The 25,505-nt window shown below is 38.4% G+C and overlaps 1 protein-coding gene across 1 annotated transcript; it reads left to right on the forward strand.

Annotated features, from left to right (window-relative positions):
• The first annotated feature begins 2,346 nt into the window (after positions 1–2,346).
• On the forward strand, positions 2,347–23,250 carry LOC149138006 (xylan glycosyltransferase MUCI21-like). The gene is made up of 3 exons (XM_089449689.1): positions 2,347–2,606; positions 2,687–2,824; positions 21,355–23,250. The coding sequence occupies exons 1-3, from the start codon at positions 2,447–2,449 to the stop codon at positions 22,605–22,607; spliced, it is 1,551 nt and encodes a 516-aa protein (XP_089305815.1). The 5' UTR covers positions 2,347–2,446; the 3' UTR covers positions 22,608–23,250.
• The last annotated feature ends 2,255 nt before the right edge of the window (positions 23,251–25,505 follow it).

Below are 25,505 nucleotides of genomic sequence, written 5' to 3' on the forward strand. Positions count from 1 at the left end.
AAAGAAATTAAAGATAGCCTATGGGAGAACTGTTTCTTCATGTGCTTGAGGTATTCGACCCTTTTTCTGTGAAGCTTCACAATAAATGCTTCTAGCTTCTCGACAAACCACTCACTAAATAGATTATCTCAAGAGTTAGGTGCGAGCATATCTGCATAACTTTCCCTATTGTCAAAATATTTTTCTATTTCCACTTTCTAAAAGAACAAAAAATCAGACGAAGTTGACTTTCTAAAAGAACAAAAATCAAACGAGGTTGGTATAAAGACACTAGGGCCTAGTTAAACCATTGGAAGATGGAGGAGAATGTTGCATTGCAAAACATTAATAACATTAAAAATATTGTTATTTCTAAGTTCAAAGAAAAAATGTGGTGTGAGAAAGATTTAGTAGCTAAAAGAAAATTAAGATATTATAAGAAGGTCATCAACCCCACCTTAGAAGATCAAAAGTGTCTCTCTATTTTAACTAGCTCAAAGAAGAGAATTAATATAGCCAAGATTAGAACGAACTCTCATGAACTCCATAGTGAAATAGTTCGTTGGGAGTTCCTAAAACACCATGAATGGAAAGGTTCTGCCATCTCTGTGAGAATACGAACATCGAATATGAAAATCACTTCCTCTTAGAGTGTCCCGCCTACAACACATTAGATCTCAGTTTCAAAATATTTATTGCAACACTGACCTTCCTAGCCTTTTACGATGTCAAGATTACAGTGAGTTCAGGAGGTTTCTCTCCAAGCTTTTTGAGTATAAGAATAAAATCTTAAATCAAACTAAATAATTGGTTTCTTTAGATACGATAAACCAAAATTTGGTCTCAATAAACATTTATCATCATCATCATAAAAAAAAAATTTATAATATATAATTTATTTATTTATTATTAAAAAATTATATATTTAAATATTTAAATCAATTCAATATCTTCTGGAAAACATAAATTCAAAATTTCACTTTTAAACTTAAAATTTTAAACATAATAATTTTAAATTGTTAAAATGACAAAAATTAAATATTGCACTCAATATTATTATTATAATATAAAAATATTGGGATTTATAATATATAAAAAAATTATTAAATATTTTTATGTTTATTTATTGTTAAAGAATAATGAATGAAAATATCTATGTATATATATAAATGAAGTCAATGAGTTTATACGTTTTATAATTTTTATTTTTATGACAACCATAAACCTATAAGAAAGTTTGGTACTGCAATGATGTGTGAATTGTTTAAATTATATTTTAAAATATGAAAATAATATTTAAATTAATTTAATATTTTGAAAAAAAAAAAAATTTTAAATTTACATTTTTATTTATTTTTATAAAATTTTAAACATAATTATTTTTAATTTTAGATTTGCAATTTTTGTAATTTATAATTAGGAAAAAATTCTTCCAAACTATAATCAAAATTTTTGTAATATTATCTTTTTCTTATTGATGATGGTGGTGGTGCTTAACTTCCATTAAGACCAAACTTTGGTCTATCGGATTTAAAGAAACAAATTATTTAGTTTGATTTAAGATTTTATTTCTATGTTCAAAAAGCTTGGAGAGAAGCCTTCCCAGCGCACTATAATTTTGACATCGTAAAAGGCTAGGAAGGTCAGTGTTGCAACAGAGATTTTAAAACTGAGATCTAATGTGGTTGTACGCCGGGCACTCTAAGAGGAAGTGATTTTCATCTTGGATGTTCCTATTTTCACAGAGATTGCAGAACCTTTCCATCCATGGTGTTTTAAGAACTGTCCAACTACGGGTTTCACTATGGAGCTCATGAGAGTTCGTTCTAATCTTGGCTATATTAATTTTTTTCTTTGAACTAGTTAGCACACAGAGATACTTTTGATCTTTTAAAATGGGATTAATGACCTCCTTATAATATCTTAATTTTCTTTTAGCTGCTAAATCTTTCTCACACCATATTTTTTCTTTGAACTTAAAGTAACAATATTTTTAATGTCATTAATATTTTGCAATGCAACATTCTCGTGGATCTCCCAATAGTTTAAACAAACACTAATTTCTTTATACCAGCCTCACTTGAACCTAGGTGGTTTCTTTTCTTATATACCGAAAAACATAATTATAAATATAATTATTTAACATTCTGCTATATATAAATATTAGTAATTAAGGATCCCTACCACGTGAAAGAGAGATTTAGGTTTGGATGTATTCCAAACGCGATCTTCAATTACAGGAAACGCGGCGCACTACATAAAAGGTCGGCGGTGTTTGTAATACAGCAGTTAAATTTGTTGACATTCTTTCCAGTTGGTCCAATAACGAACCGCCACGTCATAAGCGTGAGAAACGTTCAACTCGTCACCAATGGATTCCAAAGTTAACTGAAAGGAAAGAAAGCGACTCACAGATAACAGAGATGAAAAGATCGTTCGGAAATGACGCAAAGATTTTGTTCAATCAATGCCGACTGAATCTGAGCAGAGCGTGTGTTCCAAGTTCGATCCGCACAAGATGAAGAAACCTGTGTCATCCAAGCGATTTCTACTGGCGGCGACAATCGTAGCCATCGGCTTCGTCATCTTCTTTGGCCAGCAATCTGCTCTTCCTTCACATTTTGAATGTGAGTTTTCTTGCCTTGCAATCGTTTGAATTCTTTGTGAGTCATTTTAGTGTCATAATTTGTGCTTCTGTTTTTTTCAGACATAAATGCAAAGGCAACGAAGCCGGATGTCCAGCCTCTTGCAGTGCTGGACACTGTAGAAGAGCCTCAAGAAATCCAGAATTCATCCATGAATCATAAGCATTCTACCGTAAATCCAATAGATTCTTTCCCCGCAGGTGAGTTGCTTTTTGTATTTAAGAAATTGTGTTGGGGCTTAAAGGATTCCAAGAATGGCGGGTATTCAACTAAACCACCTGAGGCATCAAAATTTATGCCCATTTTTCTCAAATCGGCTTTAGTTCATCTAAAAGTTCACCGATATTACGGACATTTAATGTGACTAAAGATTTACCCGATATGCCTAGTTCTTTTATTGGAAACTTCTTTAAAGCTATAAAAATCGATATAAGCTCAAATAGCGATCGATCAATTATCGCATAAATTTCGTCTGGGGAAATTTGACATGTAATATTCAATTTGATATCTATTATTTTGAATAATAGAAATATTTTTGGAAGAAATCATAATAGAAAAATTAAGTCGTTGCAAATTATCAAGACAGTTTGTTATATTTATGGTACCTGTTGCAGCAGTTTAAATAAGTTTTCATAATCTTATTTTGCTCAAAATTAATTTCATTTAGGAAAACTTATCATCTCTTGAAAGAAAGTTTGAGCTATTTCTGTGCAAAGTCACACTATGAAAGGGAAATTGTTACCTAAATTTTAATTTTGTCTCTGCTAGTTCATATTATGTTGATTTATCTGCCATTGTGAAGTGTCCCTCCATCAAATTTAACCAACTATATCTTGAAACGATCTCTGTTCAAAGGTAAGGAAAACTACTAAGTTATTTGCTATAAACTTTCTACCATGGCCCTAAATTGAGCCGAGTTTTTACCGTTGTCGAACCGCCTAAACGAAACTTAGTTCATTTTTCTCTCAGATTGGAAAGTTTATGACGAATGAAGCATTCTTTGAAGCTTCCCTTTTCTCAACCCAATTCCACCTTATGATCTGTAAATATTACCGAACGATTTTTTTGTAACTTATTTGCAATTCATAGGAAGGACTGTTTTATAGCATGGTGAAAATTGAAGTATAACTTGTCTTTGTTCATGTCGAAGATCGTTCATTGCGTGAGTAGGAAGCATAACTGCAATCGTATGCCACAACCCACAGCTATAGAACAGAGTGTTTCCAGGAAAGATAAACCTTCCGAAATATTATAAATTTTCTGTAAACCAGATTTGCACCTACCCTAACAATATGTACAAAACTTCCTGTGGTTAACCTTTCACCGTCCGTGTAGGTTCAGTGGCCCATACAACCAGATCTGCTAACATTTCTAATACATCAACGTGCTCCCAAGTTCACATTCCTGAATGGATCAACACTTATGCACCTTCAAGCTTGCCCCTTTACTGTTTTGCAATAATCCACAAAACACCTTTGCAGCCCCTATAAACATATGTTTGTGCCATCTACAAGCCTTCCGCTTGTAGCATTAGTTAAGTTCGCATTGCAGAACCCACAACCTTCAAGCACCTATTGCAGACCCCAACTTTCATTGGATACCTGCAAATTTACTTTGCATAGCCGTGAATGGCTGCAAAATTGTCATTTCACAACCCACAAACTTTGCTTCCGCTAACATTTAAAATACTTTTTCTCTAGACAAACATTGAAATATTTATACTGAAACATCGTAAATATTTGGATCACATTATTTACAACAATCCCGCTCAATCTAATATTTACAAACAATGGACTTAAGGACCGTCATGGTCCACAACATTGAAGCCATCCTTGCACTTATATCCAAGTGCCTTTGCCACAATTATTAACTCAAATCCTTCTACATAAAAGCATGTGATTCAATTGCCTTTTCTGCAGGGTTCTGCGATCAAGTCAGTCCTCTTAACCATGCAGGTTACTGCAAAGCTAATTTCTCCATATCCATGGGCCTGCGACTTTGCCTACCTTCCAATTCCTCATTTTCCCTAGTAACATTCCACTCTCCATCGGTTTGTATTCCTCCACGTGATCTTCATGGAATTCCCGCTCCAACACCAATTTGCCCCTGTCGTGAGGACTTTACAACTTCATCAGATTCGAAACCCAATGCTCCAAGTGCTCTCTGTTTATTCTCCATCTCCAACACTCCAACTTCCTTTTTCAAAATAGGTCCCTTGACAAAATTACATCTCAGCTTGCGATGATTGTGTGCTTATCAGGGTCATAAAGCCAATAATCCTTTTAGTCCAAATTGCACCCTAAATTATGCATTTCACACTCTTCTTGTTCTCTCTTCTCGTCTAGCACATGTGCATACACAGGACAACCAAAAGTCTTCAAATGTTTAACACTCGGCTTCCTCTTGTTCAATACTTCAAAGGCACTCTTCTTCTAAAATGCAACAATGGGAAGTCTGCATTACAAAAGCCACAATTGCTCTAATCATTGCCCAAAAGAAAATTGGCAATACTATTGAGCATCCACCGTGCACTTTCAAGGAAGCTTCTATTCTTCCTCTTCACCATGCCAGTGAGCTGCAGATACGATAAGATAAGATCAATCTATTAATGTCCAGAAAATGACAACTGAATTAGGTCAATGGGACTGTTAGATACAATGATGTCTAAACAAAGCAGGAGCGTTAAAATGGTTCCTATATAAAAACATAGGATATGAGACAACATACTCCAATTTGATTCATTCTACCGTGCAAATTTTTTTTGAAGCTTTTGAAGTTTCCTTAGCTCGATTTTCACATCCACACTTCTTGAGCTACTTACCAATCTGCTTCGCTCAAAGGCTATAAATGACTTAAACATCTCCATGGTTTTAATTTTTTCCCAAGAAAATACATATATGTATTTCTAGAGCAGTCATCTATAAGGTACTGAAGTGCCTTGCTCGACCATATGACCATACATACATCAATCTACAACTGTTTTGAGTGTACTAACTCCATTTCGGTGTTACCCGAACTATCAGGTTTGACCTGGAGTTGTAGGTTAAACATGGCTTGCCTATCAAAGTGAGTCAATTGAATTTGGTGGCAAGTCAAACCTGTCATCCCAAGGAACTTGTTTAACTCATGAGTACTTGGGACACAAGTTTGACTCATGAGTACTCGAAAATCAAACTCTAACCGAGAAGTAATAGCTTACCTAGTGTGCAATTGTTGGGGTAGAAAAGATCACCTCCTTTATATAACCCAGAAAGTGAGTTTTCTTGGCTTATTTTATGTTCTGTGTTTTCCTGACTTTTGCTTAGATCAAAGTTTGCGTAATTTTTTATATTTTTGTATTACATGAGTTTTTTGCAAACCGAGTCAATTCTGTAGCCTCATTGATATATTTTAAGAGCCAATTCTAGAAACTACGCGCCATTTTCCCTTTGGCTCTTCACATTCCATCCTCCGAGAAAGGAAATCATTGTTGCATTTCCAGAATGCACCATTCACAAATGCTCAACATGGCTGATGAATATAAATCCAGGTCTTGCACAAGATGGTCCTTTCTCGAAGTCTCCAAACATTGTGTTTCTGCATGTTTATATTTGTTAGGCTAACTGTCCACTTTCACCACTTCATCAATAGCAGTTCCCAACGCTACTAGCAGCACAACCTGACAAAAGTTCCTCAAAATATCATCCCTCATTTCTCTGGAAACATTTCTTTTTCCCGTTTCATGAGAGTGCAATTAATAGAGTTGAAGTGCTTAATAAAGCTGAATTGCAGAATCCGTCCTGCATTTGCAATTTTGTTAATTACCAATAGGTTTTTGGCCATGGTGGAAAAATAGAAGACATTGTGTATCTCTTTATAAGTGCTATCGGACATCAATAAGAAGAAAACCATTTTACCCAATTATCTAATGGCTGTTGTTGTCCCCCACGGTGACATACCTACCATGTGCAGCTGTGCTACTATCTCATACCCCACAAACCAACTCCTCTTAGACTTCATGTGTTGAATAGTGCCCAAATCCAAGCACTAGCATTCTGGAGAAGGTTTCAGGTATATGTGCTAAATAGCACTCATCCAATTTGAGATTATCCATGTCATCACTAAATAGTAAAAACAATTTGGTTGAATTGTTGCTAGAAGTCACATTACCTTCTTCCTTATTCTTCTCAGTAGAATACATCAGGCGTTCTTTCTTCAAATTCTCCTCTCTCCTTTACTTCTAAAATCTGCACTTCAAAAGATAAGTCCTCATCAAGTACAAACCCTAGGGCAACGTGAGGACATCACCTATTGTCATGCGGGTGATCATCCTCCTCATTTTAGGCTAGATGTCCTCCAGCACAAGGGAGGAATCCCTAATAAGACTACAAATCTGCCCTTTAAGTTCTGATATTATAACCAAATTTGTAGAATGGAATTATCTTGCTTCTTAAGATAATATGTCAGAATCCAAGCGAGACCTAGTGCCTCGTCCTTGGGCAAAGGGATATCCATATGAAATGAAACTTGAAAGTAGATGCAGATGTGAGAAAACCACCAAACAGCAAGTATTATCAGTCATTGACAGATTTGATATATATGTAACTACTACATGAGATATTCAAGAGAGACACAACAATACATCCATAAACTTCTTGCAGCCACATGAAGTATCAAAGATGATGTTAGAGTGAAAGATACAACCTTATATTGAATGAAAAAAAAAACCCTTAATACATCATAACTCAAATCTGATATCAATGGAGCAAAGAAGGTTTATAAAGCACACTTCAACCTTCTCTTCCAGCAAAGAACAATCCATTATGATAAGAAAAACAGGTCTTTACAAAAAGATATGGTAGCCTTAAATACACAATAAATCTGTGAGAAAAGAAGGTGGACCCTCCAATTTGTCAAGCCCTTCCTCCCTCACCTGCAAAAATACATTTTACTTGGCCTCAGGGTGGTTTTCCTCCTCTTGAACTTCTACCTTTCAAATGAGAGCAAATCTATTTAAAGAATACTCTAGAAAGTCATGGATCCATCTTTTCCTCCAAGAAATAATAATAAATATCAATAAGAGTCTTGGAATCTCCTTGGAGTAGGGTACTCATTGTGGGTGAAGAAATCCATCAAAGAATGGTGGTTGAAATAGGTCCGCAAGGGAACATATCCTTCTCTCATGCAGGGCGCTCCTCATCTATTAGCTTCTTTAGACTTGGGGGAACTGTTATATGCTTTCTTGATGCCATTTGTCAATCCTATAAGTGAAGCACTCCCTCAAAAGTTTCCATAAGATACTGCTACACATCTCCAAAGTGGGGACACTCCTCAACATATGAGCATTTATTTTTAGCCATCAAATCTACCATAACCCCTCCTTTCACCATGAAGTATGCCATACAATGCTCAAAAGTTGGAGCACTCCTTTGTTCTTGTGCTAATTCCATGCTTTTAGCCTTCTAGGATTGTCAACAAGTAAATATATACTCTTCCAATGAAGGACATGTAGAAAATCTGATGGTAGGTTAACCCGATAATGCAATATAAATCAAAGCAGAATACTATAACCTACTTCTACTATCAATTTGCGGAAGCTTAAAGATTGAAATGAACAATATAACCAGAAGAAGAAGAATCAATGACACAATACACATGAAAATACTTTGGGGAAGTCTCAGCTAAAACCCCACACTACTTTATTATCATACATGGTGGAAATACATAGGAATTATACAAATCCTTAGCTCTCAGTACAATCCTCACCGATGCTCACAGGAAATCTTGGCTTCTCTCCAGCCTTCCTCTCTGCCCTCCAAGCTCCTATTTCCTTGCGTTGTTCCTTGTGGATGATTTTCCTTTACCAAGTGGAAAACCCTCCTTCAAAACTAAGTAATCCTCAAGGATGAATCCTTGACTGCATGCATCAGTTTTCTCCATGAGAAAACACATGCAACTGATAGTACATTGTCCTTGAACATTTATCTCAACTGGGTCTTTCTCAATATAGACATGCATGAGTTTCTGATGAGGGAATCTTCAGTTAAATGGAGTAGCACTAGTTGAGTGCATTAATGCATCAACTAACTATTAACTCACTATTAGTTCCTCAAATAGTTTGGAACTATTTAACTCGTCTTAACTCAATAAATTGAGTTCACTAATTACAACTCAATTATAACTCAATCTTATCTTCTTAATTTAAGGGATAACTCTTGCATGACTTCAAAAAGACTTCTAACTTGAATTTATCCAACTAATTAATTTAAAATAAATTAACTAATTATTTCTAAGTAGTTGTTAAGACTAAATTCGATTTTAATTCACAATCTAATTCAAGGACAAATTAAATTGGAATATTCTTGTTGCCATATTTCAACACTTCCTCTCAACAAGAAAGGGATTATCTGCCACCTCGATCCTGTCTCTATGGAACTCGAATTTACACTTTGACAATGCCTTTGTCAAAATGTTAGCATCTTGCTCCTCTGTCGAAATATACTGCAGCAACATGATCCTCTCGACCTGTGAAAAGCCACAGGCAACAAATCTTGCCTTATGCTTCTCCACACTACCATCAACAACTTGCTTTACCTTGTAAAGCCAACGGGAACTCACAACTGACTTGTTCTCCGGTCTCGGAACCACGTCCCAAACACTGTTACGAACTATGGAGTCATACTCCTCCACCATAGCATCAACCCAAATCAGTTGCTGCACTGCTTCCTCAAAGGAAGATGGCTCGGTCTCAACACATTCCCCAGCAAGGGCCATGTATCTAGTGTACCTCTCAGGTGACCTCCTCTGTCTGCGTTGAGAAGATGGTGCTCCCACATTCTCTCTCGCATCCTCCAACAATCTGTCAGCTTCTCTTGTGTGCTTTCATCCATCTCTGGAAGACTCTGCTTGAGTGGATGTCTCCACTCCTGGAACCTCTGCATGCGGCTGCTCCGCATCAGTCTGAGGCTCCTCCTCCTTAGGAACCAACAGTTCCTCCACAACTTGTAGTTGGAGCTCCCTCTCAAGGGAAACTCGCATGGCCTTTTGCTCATCAAACTTGAGATCTCTGTGAACCATTGTCCTCCGACTGGTAGGCAAGTACACCCGATAGTTGTGAGGTGTATCAGACATCAGTGTACCCCACAAATATCCCCAAATCTGCTATCGGCAAGCTTCTTTCGTGCATCCTTTGTGACATGGCAATATACCGATGAGCCAAAGATCCTGAAGTGACCCACATATGGTCTCTTACCAGAGAAAGCTTCCTCCGATGTCTCATCCCAGTATGCGATGCGGGCTTCTATTCTGCAAATAGACTGTTGTGTTGCATGCCTCAGCCCACAAGTGAAGTGGTAGGCCTTGGTCATGCAGCATTGCTCGTGCTGCCCCTACAATAGTTCTGTTCTTCCTCTCGGACACCCCATTCTGCAGTGGGTTATGAGGTGCTCACAACTCTCGTTTAATTCCTTCCACTGCATAGAAGTCCTTAAACTCTTGAGAGACATATTCTCCACCGTTGTTGCTTCTCAGGGTCTTGATCTTCTTCCCTGACACTTTCTCGAACAAAGATTTGAACTCACAAACCTTGTGAAAGTTTGGTCTTTCTTTTGCATGAAATGAATCCAACATTTACGAGAATAGTCATCAATGAAAATCACATAATACCTTTGCTTTGCTGTGGATGCCGTCGAGAATGGCACACACAAATAAGTATGAACTCACTCTAAGATAGCCTCTGCTCAACTGTCTCGATCATGAAAGGAAAACTTGGTGTACTTTCCCAAGGTACAACCTTTGCATGTGTCAACTTGCTCAAGTTTACCTTTGGGAAGTCCTGTGGATATCTGTTGCATTATCTTCAAAGCCCCATGATGCAAATGGCCCAACCACCTGTGCCACAACTTGCCAATGTCTTGGCTTTGCACCAATTCTACTTTCATACTCAATGCTGCACAATCATCTACCTCTAGTTTATAGAGATTCTTCACCTGAATCCCTATCCTCTTGGTCTCACCCGTGGCTTTGTGTCTTAGGAACACCTTTCCTTTACTGAAGACACCATCGTAGCCTTTGTCCTCCAACATCACGATCGATACCAAGTTCTTCTTCAGTCCAGGCACATACATCACATATGTCAAGGTGAGAGGAGCTCCATGCTCCCTCTAAAAAGCAACCATGCCCACTCCTGAAACACTATACATTTCGTCGTCATCCATCTCTATGCGCATCTTAAGGTCTTTCTCCTCCAAGGCACTGAATAAACTTTTATCACTGGTCATGTGGATGAGGCTCCACTGTCAAGATACCAGACACAACCCATCATCGATGACACCATGCATGCGATGAGGGTAAAGTCCATTTCGAACTGAGAGGCTAATGCCTCACCTTTCGATCCTTCCGAGGATCCCTTCTTGGACTTCTTTGATGGGCAATTAGTCGCATAATGTCCCATATTGTGACAATTAAAGCATCTTACTTTAGAAATGTCACCCTTCTTCCCTCCATGAGAAGAATTCGATTTGAAATGGGAAGCCTTCTGTTAAAATTGGCAACCAGGGCAAAACTTCACGTGGGTCATCTTATTCATGGCTAATAATACTTTTATTAGATTCCTCTCGTCGAGAGGTGTAGGATTGATATAAAGATCATCCAATTCCGATAAGTATTCATGGAGATATGAATTTATTTTGATTATGGAATTATTATCAAGCCGACCTACAACTCATGTAGGCTCAGAAGCCCAACAGTCGCATCTATTCACCCACCAACATTGTGTATAAATATAAGAGGACTTTTCCTCATTTGGACTCACTCATCTCATCACATCTCTCTCTCTCTACTGCGCTGAAATGGGTCTCTCTCTCTCACACATGTGAAGCCGGAAACTGTTGAATTTGAAGCTACAACTGCAGAAGTAAAGATTGACTTGCGTAGCCTAGAAGATCTCCTCATCTGAACTGCGTTGTAGGTTCATCTGAACCTCCTTTGAAAGCTGCAACTTTTGGTGGTGGAATGAAGTCAATCCGACGAACGGTTTGCAAGATATCGACTGCCTTAGTTTGAAGCCGGAAACTACTGAAACTGAAGCTGCAACTGCAGAAGTAAATATTGACTTGCGTGGCCTAGAAGATCTCCTCATCTGAACTGCGCTGTAGGTTCATCTGAACCTCCTCTAGAAGCCAAAACTTTTGGTGGTGGAATGAAGTCAATCTGACTGTCGGTTTGTGAGATATGGTCTGCCCTAGTTTGATAATGAAGCCGCTAATGCTGATGCTACTGATCTAGGGTTTGCTACTGCTGATATGAATCAGATTTATTGTACTATTTCTCTCTGCTGAATTATTGAAGATAAAAGAAGATTTGATCAAAGGGTTTCCCCACACATTGTGGGGTTTGTCCCTGGCTAGCCGCCACATCTTGTGTCTCTTGTCTTGGCTTGTTTTCTGTCGATCGTTTAATGTTCTATCTGCACTTTACTTTATGTACATGTGATTGCTAATCGGTGGAATATAATAAGAAAAAGAAGTAAACTGTTATAAGCATAGAACATACCATAACTTAACATGGTATCGGAGCTGAGGAGAAGACAAAGCCCAAGCAAGAGCAAGAGCAATCATTGAAGAGAAGATTGGCAAGGCTATCTTAAAAGAACTATGGGGTCCTCAACACTCTTTCCTACCGAAGACAAGCTCCGTGAGAAAGCTGACTATCACGGATGGAAGATGTCTAGCGATCTAACCCTTGAAGATCAAGGAGTGCTGGACCATGTAAGAGGCAATATTGTTGAGCCTTCATCAAATGCATCTGTTGCTGCCTGGAACAAATGGAAAAATGGAGAAGTCAAAACAAAGAAGATCATCCGGGACTCTATCGACAAGCACTTGGTGGCCTACATCTCTGATCTAGACACCTCCAAGGAAATCTACGATAGACTGGTGAGTTATTTAAAGTTAATGATGCAAATCAAGTTTTGTTTCTTAGAAATAAGTTGAGGGAAATCAAGAAGGGTAAAGATGAAAGTATGCAAGCATACTTCTTAAGAATCACCGAGATCAAGAACGATCTCCTATCTATTGGGGAAACCATTACTGACAGAGAAATGGCACTCACAACTCTCGGAGGATTACCATCTGAATGGTATGTGTTCAGGACTACTCTTCTGAACAATAATGTAATTCCTGGTTTCGGGGAATTAATGGCTAGATGCATTCAAGAAGAAACAAGGGAAGAAGTGCAAGAAATGCCCATGCCTAAAGGTCCTCTTGCTGCCTTTTCTTCTCATGCAAAGAAAAGAAATAATTCCGAGACTAAATCAAAAGGAAAGGCTGGACCTAAGGCTAGAAGAAAATGACGATGTTACATTTGCGATAAAGCAAGTCACTATGTATGAGATCATGAGCATCATGATGAATGAGATCATGGACATAAAGGGCAACATGAGATCATGGACATATAGGATAGCATGATGATGATGCACACTAGTTTGAGCAGCATTATGATGGATAAAATCATGGACATGGGCAGCATGATGATAATCATGATTAGAGAAGCATGGTACAGTATGCAGTGGTGCAACTCGAAATCCCTCTGATGGCAATCAAAGGAATGACAAATTCAACAGCAAAGGTAAGAGGAGAGCTGGGAATCAAGGAAGAGGACAAGCATTCAAGAAGGCTAGAAATTCTAGGATGTATTAAATGCACCTGACCTCAAAAGGAACCTAGTGTCCATCTTGGCAATGGAAGACAGAGGCTACAAGGTAACCTTCAGCGATGGCAAGGTATGTATATGGAAAAATAATGTTAAATATGCCTTTACTCTTGGGTTTAGTGTTGATTCATTATATCAGGTCGATGGAAGTTCGCTAGGTGTCATGTCTTGTAACACAACTCTTTAGTCCGAACTTTGGCATCGGAGGTTTGCCCACCTTCATTACAAAGCTCTACCCGATGTAAGACAGATGGTAACAGGGATGCCCGAATTCCAAGTAGAGAAAGAAGGTGTATGTCCAGGATGTGCCAAAGGAAAGCTCAAAAGGGGACCATTCCCCTCAAGCCAAAGCAAGACCTCCGATATATTACGATTGGTTTACTCAGGCATACCTGAGGTTGGCATTAAGAGGGAGACTACTACACCACATACTCCTGAGCAGAATGGTGTGGTGGGAAGGAAGAACCACACGATGATGGAAGCTGTCCGGGCCATGCTACATGATCAAAGACTTCCAAGATTTCTATGGGCTGAAACTACAATCACCGCCGTATATGTACAAAATCGATGCCCTCATCAAGCATTGGGTTCCTAAACTCCTGAAGAAATGTTCACCACCGGTCAAAGGGAAGTCGTGATTAGTCATGATGTCACCTTTGACAAAGATATGGCTCTCAGCAAGGTGGACAATCTGCTGACTTTGAGTAGCTCTCAAGAAGCCGACACTAGGGAACCGAAAGAAAAGGATGATGAATCAATGCCTGATGTAGAAGAACCCATGGATCCAATTGATCCTCCTCCATATGAGCCTTCCTCTTCTAGGAAGAGGCCTTCATGGCTTAAAGGGTTACTTGATGATGCTGAAGGACGTGCTGCACCCCGAGGAACCTTTCGTGAAAGTAAGAAACCTAATAGGTATCAAGGATATCTGACCATCATGAGCACGATCATACAAAATGAGCCTTCGTCATTCTCAGATGCCGTCAAGCATCAAGTATGGAAGGATGCTATGACCGAAGAATATGAGTCTATCATAAAAAATGATGTTTGGGAAGTAGTTCCCAGACCCCAGGACAAGATTGTTGTTACTTCCAAATGGCTTTACAAGATAAAGCATGCAGCAGACGGAAGCACGGAAAAGTATAAGGCTCGTTTTGTTGCTCGAGGTTTCTCCCAAAAGGAAGGTATAGACTATGATGAGATATTTGCACCTGTTGCCAGATATACGACCATCCGCTTGATCATAGCCCTTGTGGCTTCACAAGGATGGAACCTACAGCCTGGATTGATGTGTTCTCCATGGCAATTGTAGCAGGATTGATGTGTTCTCTTGTGAGGCTTGGATTGATGTGTTCTCCATGGCAATTGTAACAGGATTGATGTGTTCTCCTGTGAGGCCTGGATTGATGTGTTCTCCATGGCAATTGTAGCAGGATTGATGTGTTCTCCTGTGAGGACATGATTGATTAGTTCTCCTGTTGAGGCATCCTACCCATGCAGTCTGGGACTCATGGGAAGTACCTCTCATCTGATCAATGAGCAGGGAAATGAAGTTAGGGGCCATAGTAGTACCGATGGACGCATCGTTGTAACTACCGTACTCCCTACGCTAGGATGACCTCCATTGATCTAGGATCAATGATACTGGTCTGGGACCAGTGGTAGGAGTTGTACCATACTATGACGCTAACTTCGGGTCGATTGAGACTGGTCTGGGATCAGTGGTACATACTCTGAGACTGACTTTGAGTCAGTGGAGGATGATATTGGTCTGGGACCATTGAAGTTGTACTCACTATGACACTGACTTTGGGTTGGTTGAGACTGGTCTGGGACCAGTGGTACATACTCTGAGACTGACTTTGAGTCAGTATGATACATCCTCGATCATTTCTTCTTCTTCATAATTCGGACAAAAGCAGAGTAGAACAGAACAATGCAAGAGCAGAGCAGAACAGAACAAAACCGTACAGATCAGTGCAGGGCAGAACAAGACAAAGCAGAACAGGCAAAATAGAGCATAGCAGGGCAAGGGTCAGGTTGTATAAGGCAATGCATTTGATGGATGAATAGTAACGACCGATAGACAGATTGCAGATGAAGTTCTCCATGGTTGAGAGGGAGTGTTAAAATTGGAAACCAGGGCAAAACTTCACGTGGGTCATCTTATTCATGGCTAATAATACTTTTATTAGATTCCTCTCGTCGAGAGGTGTAGGATTGATATAAAGATCATCCAATTCCGATAAGTATTCATGGAGATATGAATTTATTTTGATTATGGAATTATTATCAAGCCGACCTACAACTCATGTAGGCTCAGAAGCCCAACAGTCGCATCTATTCACCCACCAACGTTGTGTATAAATATAAGAGGACTTTTCCTCATTTGGACTCACTCATCTCATCACATCTCTCTCTCTCTACTGCGCAGATATGAGTCTCTTCTCTACTGCGCTGAAATGGGTCTCTCTCTCTCACACATGTGAAGCCGAAAACTGTGGAATTTGAAGCTGCAACTGCAGAAGTAAAGATTGACTTGCGTGGCCTAGAATATCTCCTCATTTGAACTGCGCTGTAGGTTCATCTGAACCTCCTTTGAAAGCCGCAACTTTTGGTGGTGGAATGAAGTCAATCCGACGAACGGTTTGCAAGATATCGACTGCCCTAGTTTGAAGCCGGAAACTGCTGAAACTGAAGCTGCAACTGCAGAAGTAAAGATTGACTTGCGTGGCCTAGAAGATCTCCTCATCTGAACTGCGCTGTAGGTTCATCTGAACCTCCTCTAGAAGCCAAAACTTTTGGTGGTGGAATGAAATCAATCCGACTGTCGGTTTGTGAGATATGGTCTGCCCTAGTTTGATAATGAAGCCGCTAATGCTGATGCTACTGATCTAGGGTTTGCTACTGCTGATATGAATCAGATTTATTGTACTATTTCTCTCTGCTGAATTATTGAAGATAAAAGAAGATTTGATCAAAGGGTTTCCCCACACATTGTGGGGTTTGTCCCTGGCTAGCCGCCACATCTTGTGTCTCTTGTCTTGGCTTGTTTTCTGTCGATCGTTTAATGTTCTATCTGCACTTTACTTTATGTACATGTGATTGCTAATCGGTGGAATATAATAAGAAAAAGAAGTAAACTGTTATAAGCATAGAACATACCATAACTTAACACCTTCCCCTTCCCTTTCCTTGCCTTACTTGCTAAGGTAAGATTTTCTTCATAATCATTCTTGGATGAAGAACAATCTCGTGTGCTCCCCCTGATCTCCTCTTGCATAATATCCGACCACAATCGTTCCCACTCCGGTAGTTTCTCCCTTCCATTCACAAAGTCATGGTAGCTATTCCAACTCTTTAGAAGGCCAAGGAGAGCGAGGCTCACCATATCATCATCGAAAGTAGTTATTCCCACATTGCCAAGCTCATCTCTGCAGGTGGTGAGCTTGTTCAGATATGTGGGAATAGTATCGCCCTTCTCCATCTTCATTCTTCGAAACTTATCCTTGAGCGCCAATTTCCTATGGTCGCTATTGTTCTAGTAGAGGTCCTTCAATGTCTTCCACATTGAAAATGGAGTATCCTTCCCATGGAGACTCGAGACAATATGGTCTTGAACTCCCTCAAGGATGATCCATCTCGCCTTCGCCACACACTTCTTCCACTCAGTCAACTCTTGTGCATTAGTTGAAGCTGGTTTTGGGATTTCTTGATCAATGAATTCCTTCAAGCCATTGTCTTCTAATACAACCTCCATTCTATCTTTCCATGCTATGTAATTCGAGCTACCTTCCAAGGCATACTCGAGTCTCAAGCCATAGAACGCCATTGGCCAACCTTGAAGTATGATATGAATTCGATTTTCACCTGCAACCCCGAACTTCAAACTTTGAATTCTCTTCTCAGTATACTGTTCATAGCTCCGATACCATGTAGAAAATTTCTACAAATCCAGCTCTGATACCATGTAGAAAATCTGATGGTAGGTTAACCCGATAATGCAATATAAATCAAAGCAGAATACTATAACCTACTTCTACTATCAATTTGCGGAAGCTTAAAGATCGAGCTGAACAATATAACCAGAAGAAGAAGAATCAGTGACAGAATACACATGAAAATACTTTGGGGAAAGCCATAGTTAAAAACCCCACACTATTGTATTATCATACATGGTGGAAATACATAGGAATTATACAAAGCCTTAGCTCTCACAACTAGCCAGCTCTCAGTACAATCCTCATAGATGCTTACAGGCAGTCTTGGCTTCTCTCAAGCCTTCCTCTCTGCCCTCCAAGCTCCTATTTCCTTGCGCTGTTCCTTGTGGATGATTTTCCTTTACCAAGTGGAAAACCCTCCTTCAAAACTACGCAATCCTCAAGGATGAATCCTTGACTACATGCATGACTTTTCTCCATGAGAAAACACATGCAACTGATAGTACATTGTCCTTGAACATTTATCTCAACTGGGTCTTTCTCAGAATAGACATCCATGAGTTTTTGATGAGGGAATCTTCAGTTAACTGGAGTAGCACTAGTTGAGTGCATTAATGCATCAACTCACTGTTAACTCACTATTAGTTCCTCAAACTGTTTGGAACTAATTTAACTGGACTTAACTCAGTAAACTGAGTTAACTAATTACAACTCAATTATAACTCAATCTTATCTCCTTAATTTAAGGGATAACTCTTGCATGACTTCAGAAAGACTTCTAACTTGAATTTCTCCAACTAATTAATTTAAAATAAATTAATTAATTATTTCCAAGTAGCTGTTAAGACTAAATTCGATTTTAATTCACAATTTAATTCAAGGACAAATTAAAGTGGAATATTCTTGTTGCCATATTTCAACAGGACACTCCTTTAAAAATGTGCATGTGACCTACGATAGGTGCTTAGATGCCATGTATCTGGTTAGGCACTCCTCAAATATGCTTTTACCATCTAGTGTGCCATAAAACCCTTCAATACCACCTTATAAGGTGGGCTGTTCCGCGTTATGTGTGTAAGATTACTAATTTGCCTCCAAATGTTTAGCACTCCTCTAGATAAGTGAAAGAATTCCTAAATGAGGGTTTTTACTAAGTCTAACATGCCATGTGGCATCTCGCCATGTGGGGCATTTTCTCATACATGCACATTCACCAAGATTCCTGCATCAAAGATGCTTAGAACCTCATAGAAGTAAGGTGGAAATCACTATTCACACATTCTTTGCTTAAGCATGTGATCAAGGTCCATATTGTGCTTCCAAATATTTAGAATATGCCTCATATAATGCAAGATAACACTTGGTAGTAAGAAATTCTGTTGAAATTAGCTAATGAATGGATTCCTTGATTTGTGCCTTAATTCAAGGAATTGAATTTGTGATCTTCTTAATCATGCATGAGTTCCAGTGATGTGGACAAGTTCAAGAAGCAGTTTGACTAGTGCGATTTTGTGGAGGACTGAGTTATCTGTTCTCTAGTGTGAGTTAAATTGGGAACTGAATGCTCAAGTGGAGTTAGCCTCCTAAATTTTAGGAGGATCAAGTTAACTAAGTGTGTTGACTTTTGTTAACTAGAAAAACTCCAGTTTAACTTCCTAATATAGAAACTCACTAACAATAGCCAAATCGAATTGCTTATAAGGAGATTGAAGACACACTTTGTATTCATTATTCTTGAACATGAGTTTGTGAGCAAGAGAGCTTGTGGAGGAATGAGCCAAGGTTTCCTTGTGCAAATTTTTGTGGAGGGCAATTTCTTCTTGAAGTGCGCATAGAAATAGGGAAATTCCCTAATTTATAGTAGCTCAGCCAGCACTAAGTAATAGGAGGTTATTTCCTAAGGATTTGCGTTAGTGAATCGGATCCTCTAGTGCGCATAGGAGGAGGAAGAAGATCAGTGATCAAGAAGGGGTTTCAGGCCTAGGACATGCAGGAGAATCATTGTATTTTCAGATTGAAACAAGCTTGTATTTGTATTGGATCTATGGCTTAGTTTTCCTCAATAAAATTTTGAAGCAAGCGAGGGTTTTTCCTGTTGGGTTCCCTAGAAAGTTGTGTTGTTTCTTGTATGAAATTGTGCATCTTATTTCTGTTCTATTCCGCTGCTATTTGGTAGAGAAATTCTGTGTCTATGTGAAAAGAAAATTTGTTTTCAGATTGTTCATACCAGCAGATCAGAATTTCGTGGAAATTCTACAAATTCCTCCAATGTCCAAATATGTAACTCATGCCCTGAGAACTGTGAAGACACCCCAAAGTGATTGTCCAGTGGAAAAACATGCATCAAAATATGTAAACAAGTGCCCCAAATGGTGAACAGCTGCCACGTGTAATAATGCCTCCAAATATGTGAACTCAACAACAAAACACACCTCTAAACATGTAAACATCCTCCAACATGTGAAAGAAAGGTATTACATGGATCTCCATCAGTATCTGTTCCACGTATGATCTCGAACCAGATTTCCAATTTAATGCTCGTGATTTGTACCAAACTCCCAAAGTTCCCATCTCCTGGGGCTGTGTTGTGCTGCTGAAGGGAGTGCGTCCAAAAATGCATAATGGACCACACTTTTTTAGGAGGAACAATCTCAACAACAAAAACATCTAATCTTCTTCTTTCCTTTCTTGTCCTAATTACATTTTGAGGAACATAGCTTTTGTAGTGTTTGGTATGATGCCTTTCCCTTCTTCTTCACCCTGTTTTTTGCTTGATGAATATAGTGCTGTAGGAACCTCCAACGCCAAACCCTTTTTCTTCCTTATAACTTACACTTGCAACAAGGTGGAACATACCCTCTGCATGGCAAACTAGATCGCATCCCCAAAGTTACAACCGATTCATGAGACTTAAGCAAGCCTCCAAAAGAGTCATCACATCATTCTTATTCGTGATCCTTGATCAACATGCTACGAAATTTCTCCTTGAGGGATTTAAACAAGTTAATAGACAATGACATACTCTTTGAATCTTGCACCTTCATCTGATAGATTTACTTCTCAGATAAATTCTAATATTGACATCTTGTGACTCATACGAATTTATTAATCAATCCCAAGCTTCAAAGATCTGGCATTGCTCACTTGGAGAACCACATTGTGACTTAAGTTTTAGATTATAAATGCAAGAGCCTCACCATCTTCAACTACAATCTTTGATTCAACTCACATAAAATTACAATTTGGATGACTTCTAGGAAATCGAACCTGAAGGATAACCTTAATCTTTAAATAACTAGAAGACCACCAGTACCAAGTGTAATCAATCGTTACAATGTGTTTACAGTACACCTTTGTACATAACACAGTGGTTACAGAATTGCTCTTGGACTCTAAATGGACAATACATCCGACTCTACAACTTCCATTCGTCACTTAACCTTACATAGTCTATGCTGGTTCAGTTACCGGGACATCTGCTTCTGCAAACTTCTGCACCCACATCCACAAGTACAATCAACACTTCTATAACCACAAGCTTGTCTATGTACAGGTTAGCTGCAATCTGCAAATCACGTTTGCATCACCAACAAACTTATGTATGTGCTATATGCAAACATTCCATTTGCAGGTATCTTTGAATTTCCTATTGCATAACCTGCAACCCTGAAGTATTCATTGCAGACCTGCAACCTTGTTTGCAATGGCAGAAAACTTACTTTGTGGAGCAGTGAATGCTTGCAAATCTCTCTTGTGGAACCGACAAACCTTGCTTCTATATACACTGAAATTTACAGTACTTCAAAACTCTTTTGTAGTATCTCTGCTGCTTTCATGTACCCTTGCTTCTTATATTGTGTTCTGCATAATTTCTATGTTGAAGAACTTTAGAATGTTCAGGTTACAATGTTCTGACCCAGTGATATTTTTTGCGTCTTCTGTACCTTTTACTTTGATATAGACATTAGCTGTCTAGTGGGAAATGTTTGGTAGAGTTTCAACACACATCTGTTTTGGTGCTCACAGATTGTCGCCTTTGTTTTGATAGGACGAGCTAGAAATTGTTGAATTTTCTAACTTCTCATGTGGACTTGTAACAGGTAATAAAAGTGTGGTGCATATGGTAACATCTGAAAGAATTAAGATTCCAGGGGCATATAAATATGGTGAAGGAATTGTATGTGATCGCTCCCATTCTCGAACTGACATTTGCTTCGCATTTGGTCATGTTCAGATGAATGCGACTTCGAGTCTTTTCATGCTGAATGCTTTTAATGAGAATAACAGTGGAATAGAAGAGAAAATAAGGCCTTATACACGCAAATGGGAAAATGATGTTATGAATTTGGTAAATGAGGTAACTTTGCAGAGCAAACTTGTGCAAAATAATTCCGTGTTGAACTGTGATGTTAAGCATGAAGTCCCAGCTATTGTGTTTAGTACTGGAGGATACACAGGAAATGTGTACCATGAGTTCAACGACGGCATTATTCCCCTCTACATCACATCGCAGCATCTGAAAAGAGAAGTTGTACTTGTTAATGTTGATTGTCGCAACTGGTGGCTAACCAAGTATGATGAAGTGCTAAATCAACTGACCAAATACAGGGTTATCAATTTCGAGAATGAAACAATGATACACTGCTTTCCTGAGGTCACAGTGGGTGTATTTATACATGATGAAATGACAATTGATCCCTCTCTAATGCCAAACAACGAAACTATACTCGACTTTAGAGCATTACTTGATAAGGCTTACAGACCAGGCTATCGACTGCCTGAGAAAAATCCTAGTGGGACTAAGAGGCCTGCTCTCGTTATTCTTGTTCGTGATGGAAGCAGAGTGATACTGAACCTTAAACAACTTGTGAAACTGGCTAAGCAAGTAGGATTCAATGTCACATTATGGAAGCCGCTTCCAACTACTGACCTGAAGGCAACATACAGACTCCTGAATTCAAGCCATGTTTTAATGGGAGTACATGGAGCAGCATTGACACATTTCCTCTTTATGCGTCCAAGCACTGTGTTCATTCAGATCATTCCTCTGGGTACTGATTGGGCTTCTCGCAACTACTATGGTGATCCTGCACAGAAGATGGGTCTTCAGTACATTGGTTATAAGATAGGTATAAATGAAAGTACTCTAAGTGACCAATACAGAGAGAATGACACAGTACTGATGAATCCAACAGAAATAGTCAGGCAAGGGTGGTCAGCAACAAAACAGATATACTTGGAATCACAAGATGTCCGTATTGATTTGCATCGGTTCAAGAATACTCTTATGGATGCTAAGAGAAGAGCAATTAGATTCATTCGGCAAGAGTACAGGAAAGGGCATAATGGATGACAAAGCTTTCAAAAGCAGTAAATCTGAATGTAGTCAGTGGAAAGTCATTTTTGACGTGTTATGGGTAACATCAATCATTTTACGGGCAGAGGTTCATAAGTATAACTTTTGGTCTCTGGCTATTTGTAAGGTTTTCTACCACCGGGATTGCCATTGGACATCTCCAGATATTAGCTGTGGAACTCACGGAGATCTGAACGAATAATTATTCTGTCCATAAGATAATTTCTTGCAGCCGCTGATCAGGCAATGATAATTGCTATTGATTTCTTGGCAGGTTGAATCATAAAGTGAAATGGGAAGTATAGACAATTGGTGGGTTCTTAAGGGCTCAGCATGAATCCTAATCCCCCGTTATTCAATAATGCGTGGCATTTAACTTTATTGTGCAAATGTATGACAGTGTACAGACATATGCCATACTTCCATTTTTCAACGTTACAGCTGTGCAGGTAGCTTTCTTAAAGAACAGATTTTGCATGTTATACTACACGTGAATATATTTTAGGCTCCCTTTTAAGGGTTTCTGACATGCCAGATGAAATGAATGTTGAATACAATGAGATCTCCTGCATGAGAAACGACAGCAAAAATCTTTTCCAAGATGAATAAGAGACAATTCCTCAGGTTTTCCGACTTGCCATTATTTACTTCAAATTCCTCTGTAGTCTGATGCCAATCAATACTTTGAAGACCTAGAAATTTTCATCAATACTTTCAATGCAGCCATATTTGTGTTTTCGTATCATTTTTAGCACAGAACTGAAATTCAATCTTGTATTGGCTTCTATTTCTGTGTCTGCTCTCCATTTTGATTTCCCTGTATTTGGAATCTAGTTAACAAGCTATTTAATTGGTAATCACGTCATATCTCTAGATTTTCATTTCATGGTATCTTCTCAATCAAATTTGTTTGTTTAGGAAAGTGTTGAACCTTGAAGAAAAATGCTAATGTCATATGTTCTTATGCAGCATGTGCATGAAAGTTTTGTAGGTTGGATACCCTGAATACGGGATGTTCTAGATTTAATGGCTTCTAGTGCTTACAATCTAACACAGAATACAATTCCCTATTTTTAGTTTCTATCCACATCATTTGAAGTTTGCATGCATCTTGTACATGTCTGCTTGTGTATCATTATTCATTATTTCTTCCTTTTATTTCTTTTTATTGAGAAATATAATGTTGTTTAATACCCAAAAGACATGCCTTTTAATGACACAAATAATTCGCATCATGTGTCTTACAATTTTAAGAAATTTAATGTTGTTTAATATCCAAAAGACATGCCTTTTAATGACACAAATAATTCGCATCATGTGTCTCACAATTTTAAGAAATATAATGTTGCTTAATATCCAAAAGACATGCCTTTTAATGACACAAATAATTCACATCATGTGTCTCACAATTTTACCACTTTGCTTTTAGACCATGAGTTGATTTCCACAATAAATTGACAAAAAACGAATAAATACACATTGAAAACCAAATTCGTCTAAAATTCATCTAAACCTGTTGAAAGTGAAAATGGAAATATTTCCTGCATCAAGTAGAATGCTTTCTTCCAAATCTTGGACTTTCTCAGAGAAAACTGTCCCAGGAAAGGAAGGAATGTAATTGCCATTGTAGGGCAGATGTCACTTTGTTCATATATGAATTATAAAGTGTAGACAAGAATGAACTATTCCAGAGTCTCACACATTTTCCTTTGGTTAGACTAATTCAACTTGATTTGTTGGTTGTAGTGGGCTATGGATATCCTAGGAGTTTTAACTTTATAGGACCATGGAAAATTATGTTTTGATCAAATTATGTGGAAACATTACATGACATCTCATCATATAATATGAACCTCATTTGGTGATTACGGAAAATTGTAAACGATGAAATTTGAAGTTGATATCTCTCCCTTAGAACTATCTATTACATAAATCAATTAGTAGAACATACTCAAACTATTGTGGAAAGAATAAACGAGTTTCCATCGTGTCAATTTTATGATGATTATGTTGTAAACAGTGCAATCCAAGTATTTACAAGTTTGTACTTTCACGTTTTGCAAGAGAAGCGTATGGGCTCTTCATGACAAGAGGGTTGAGGTTTTGTAACCAAGGGGCCTGTGGGTTCCATGATGGAAAGGTCTACAGATAATGCAAGCACAAGTTTGCAAGTGCCATAAAGAAACCTTGTGAACTGTGGTTGATGTACAAGAAAAAGTTTGTGGAAGGCGTTGGTCCAGATGTAGTTGAAGAAGTTTGCAGATGCAGACATTGAGGAATAGCCATTGCAGAAGCTTGCAGATGTGAAATGCAGGAGGTCAAGTAACATCAAGAAGTTGAAGAGTCGAATCTAGTGCCCGTTAGATTTTGAGAACAGATTTGTAATTGACATGTAAATATGTAAATATGCATTCTGCACATAAAGTAATGCGACAGAGATGTGTAATTGTCTTGTTGATATCCTGGTTATTTTAATAAAAATACAAAAATTGTGGCAGATTTTCCTTTCCCAATATATACTCTATTCTCCACAAATTGACTTATGTTGACTTAGCACCACTAGGGTTTACTAGGCCTCAACTGTGGTTGCTAGTACTAGTGCACAACAAACATAAGCACAAGCATGAGTGTGTCCTAGGCGAGACTTGAAACCTAGTGTGGTATTTAACTATGCCTCAGCTTTCACCAACCTGGCAAGCCACAATTGACTAACTTTGGTCCATGATGAAACTAGCAAGTGTGAAACTAGAAGTGTAAGGCTCTTGCATGTATATTATAAATTTGAGTGATAATATGGTTCGTCATGGAAGTGATGGCACCTCTTCGAAAGAAGCATGGGATGATAAACATGCAGTACAAGGAAGATGTTTGTACAAGACTTTGTCTAAGAAGAAA

This window comes from Pinus tabuliformis, chromosome X, assembly GCF_031772625.1.
Source record: "Pinus tabuliformis cultivar Carrire ecotype Pingquan chromosome X, CPIR1, whole genome shotgun sequence".
NCBI lineage: Eukaryota > Viridiplantae > Streptophyta > Pinopsida > Pinales > Pinaceae > Pinus > Pinus tabuliformis.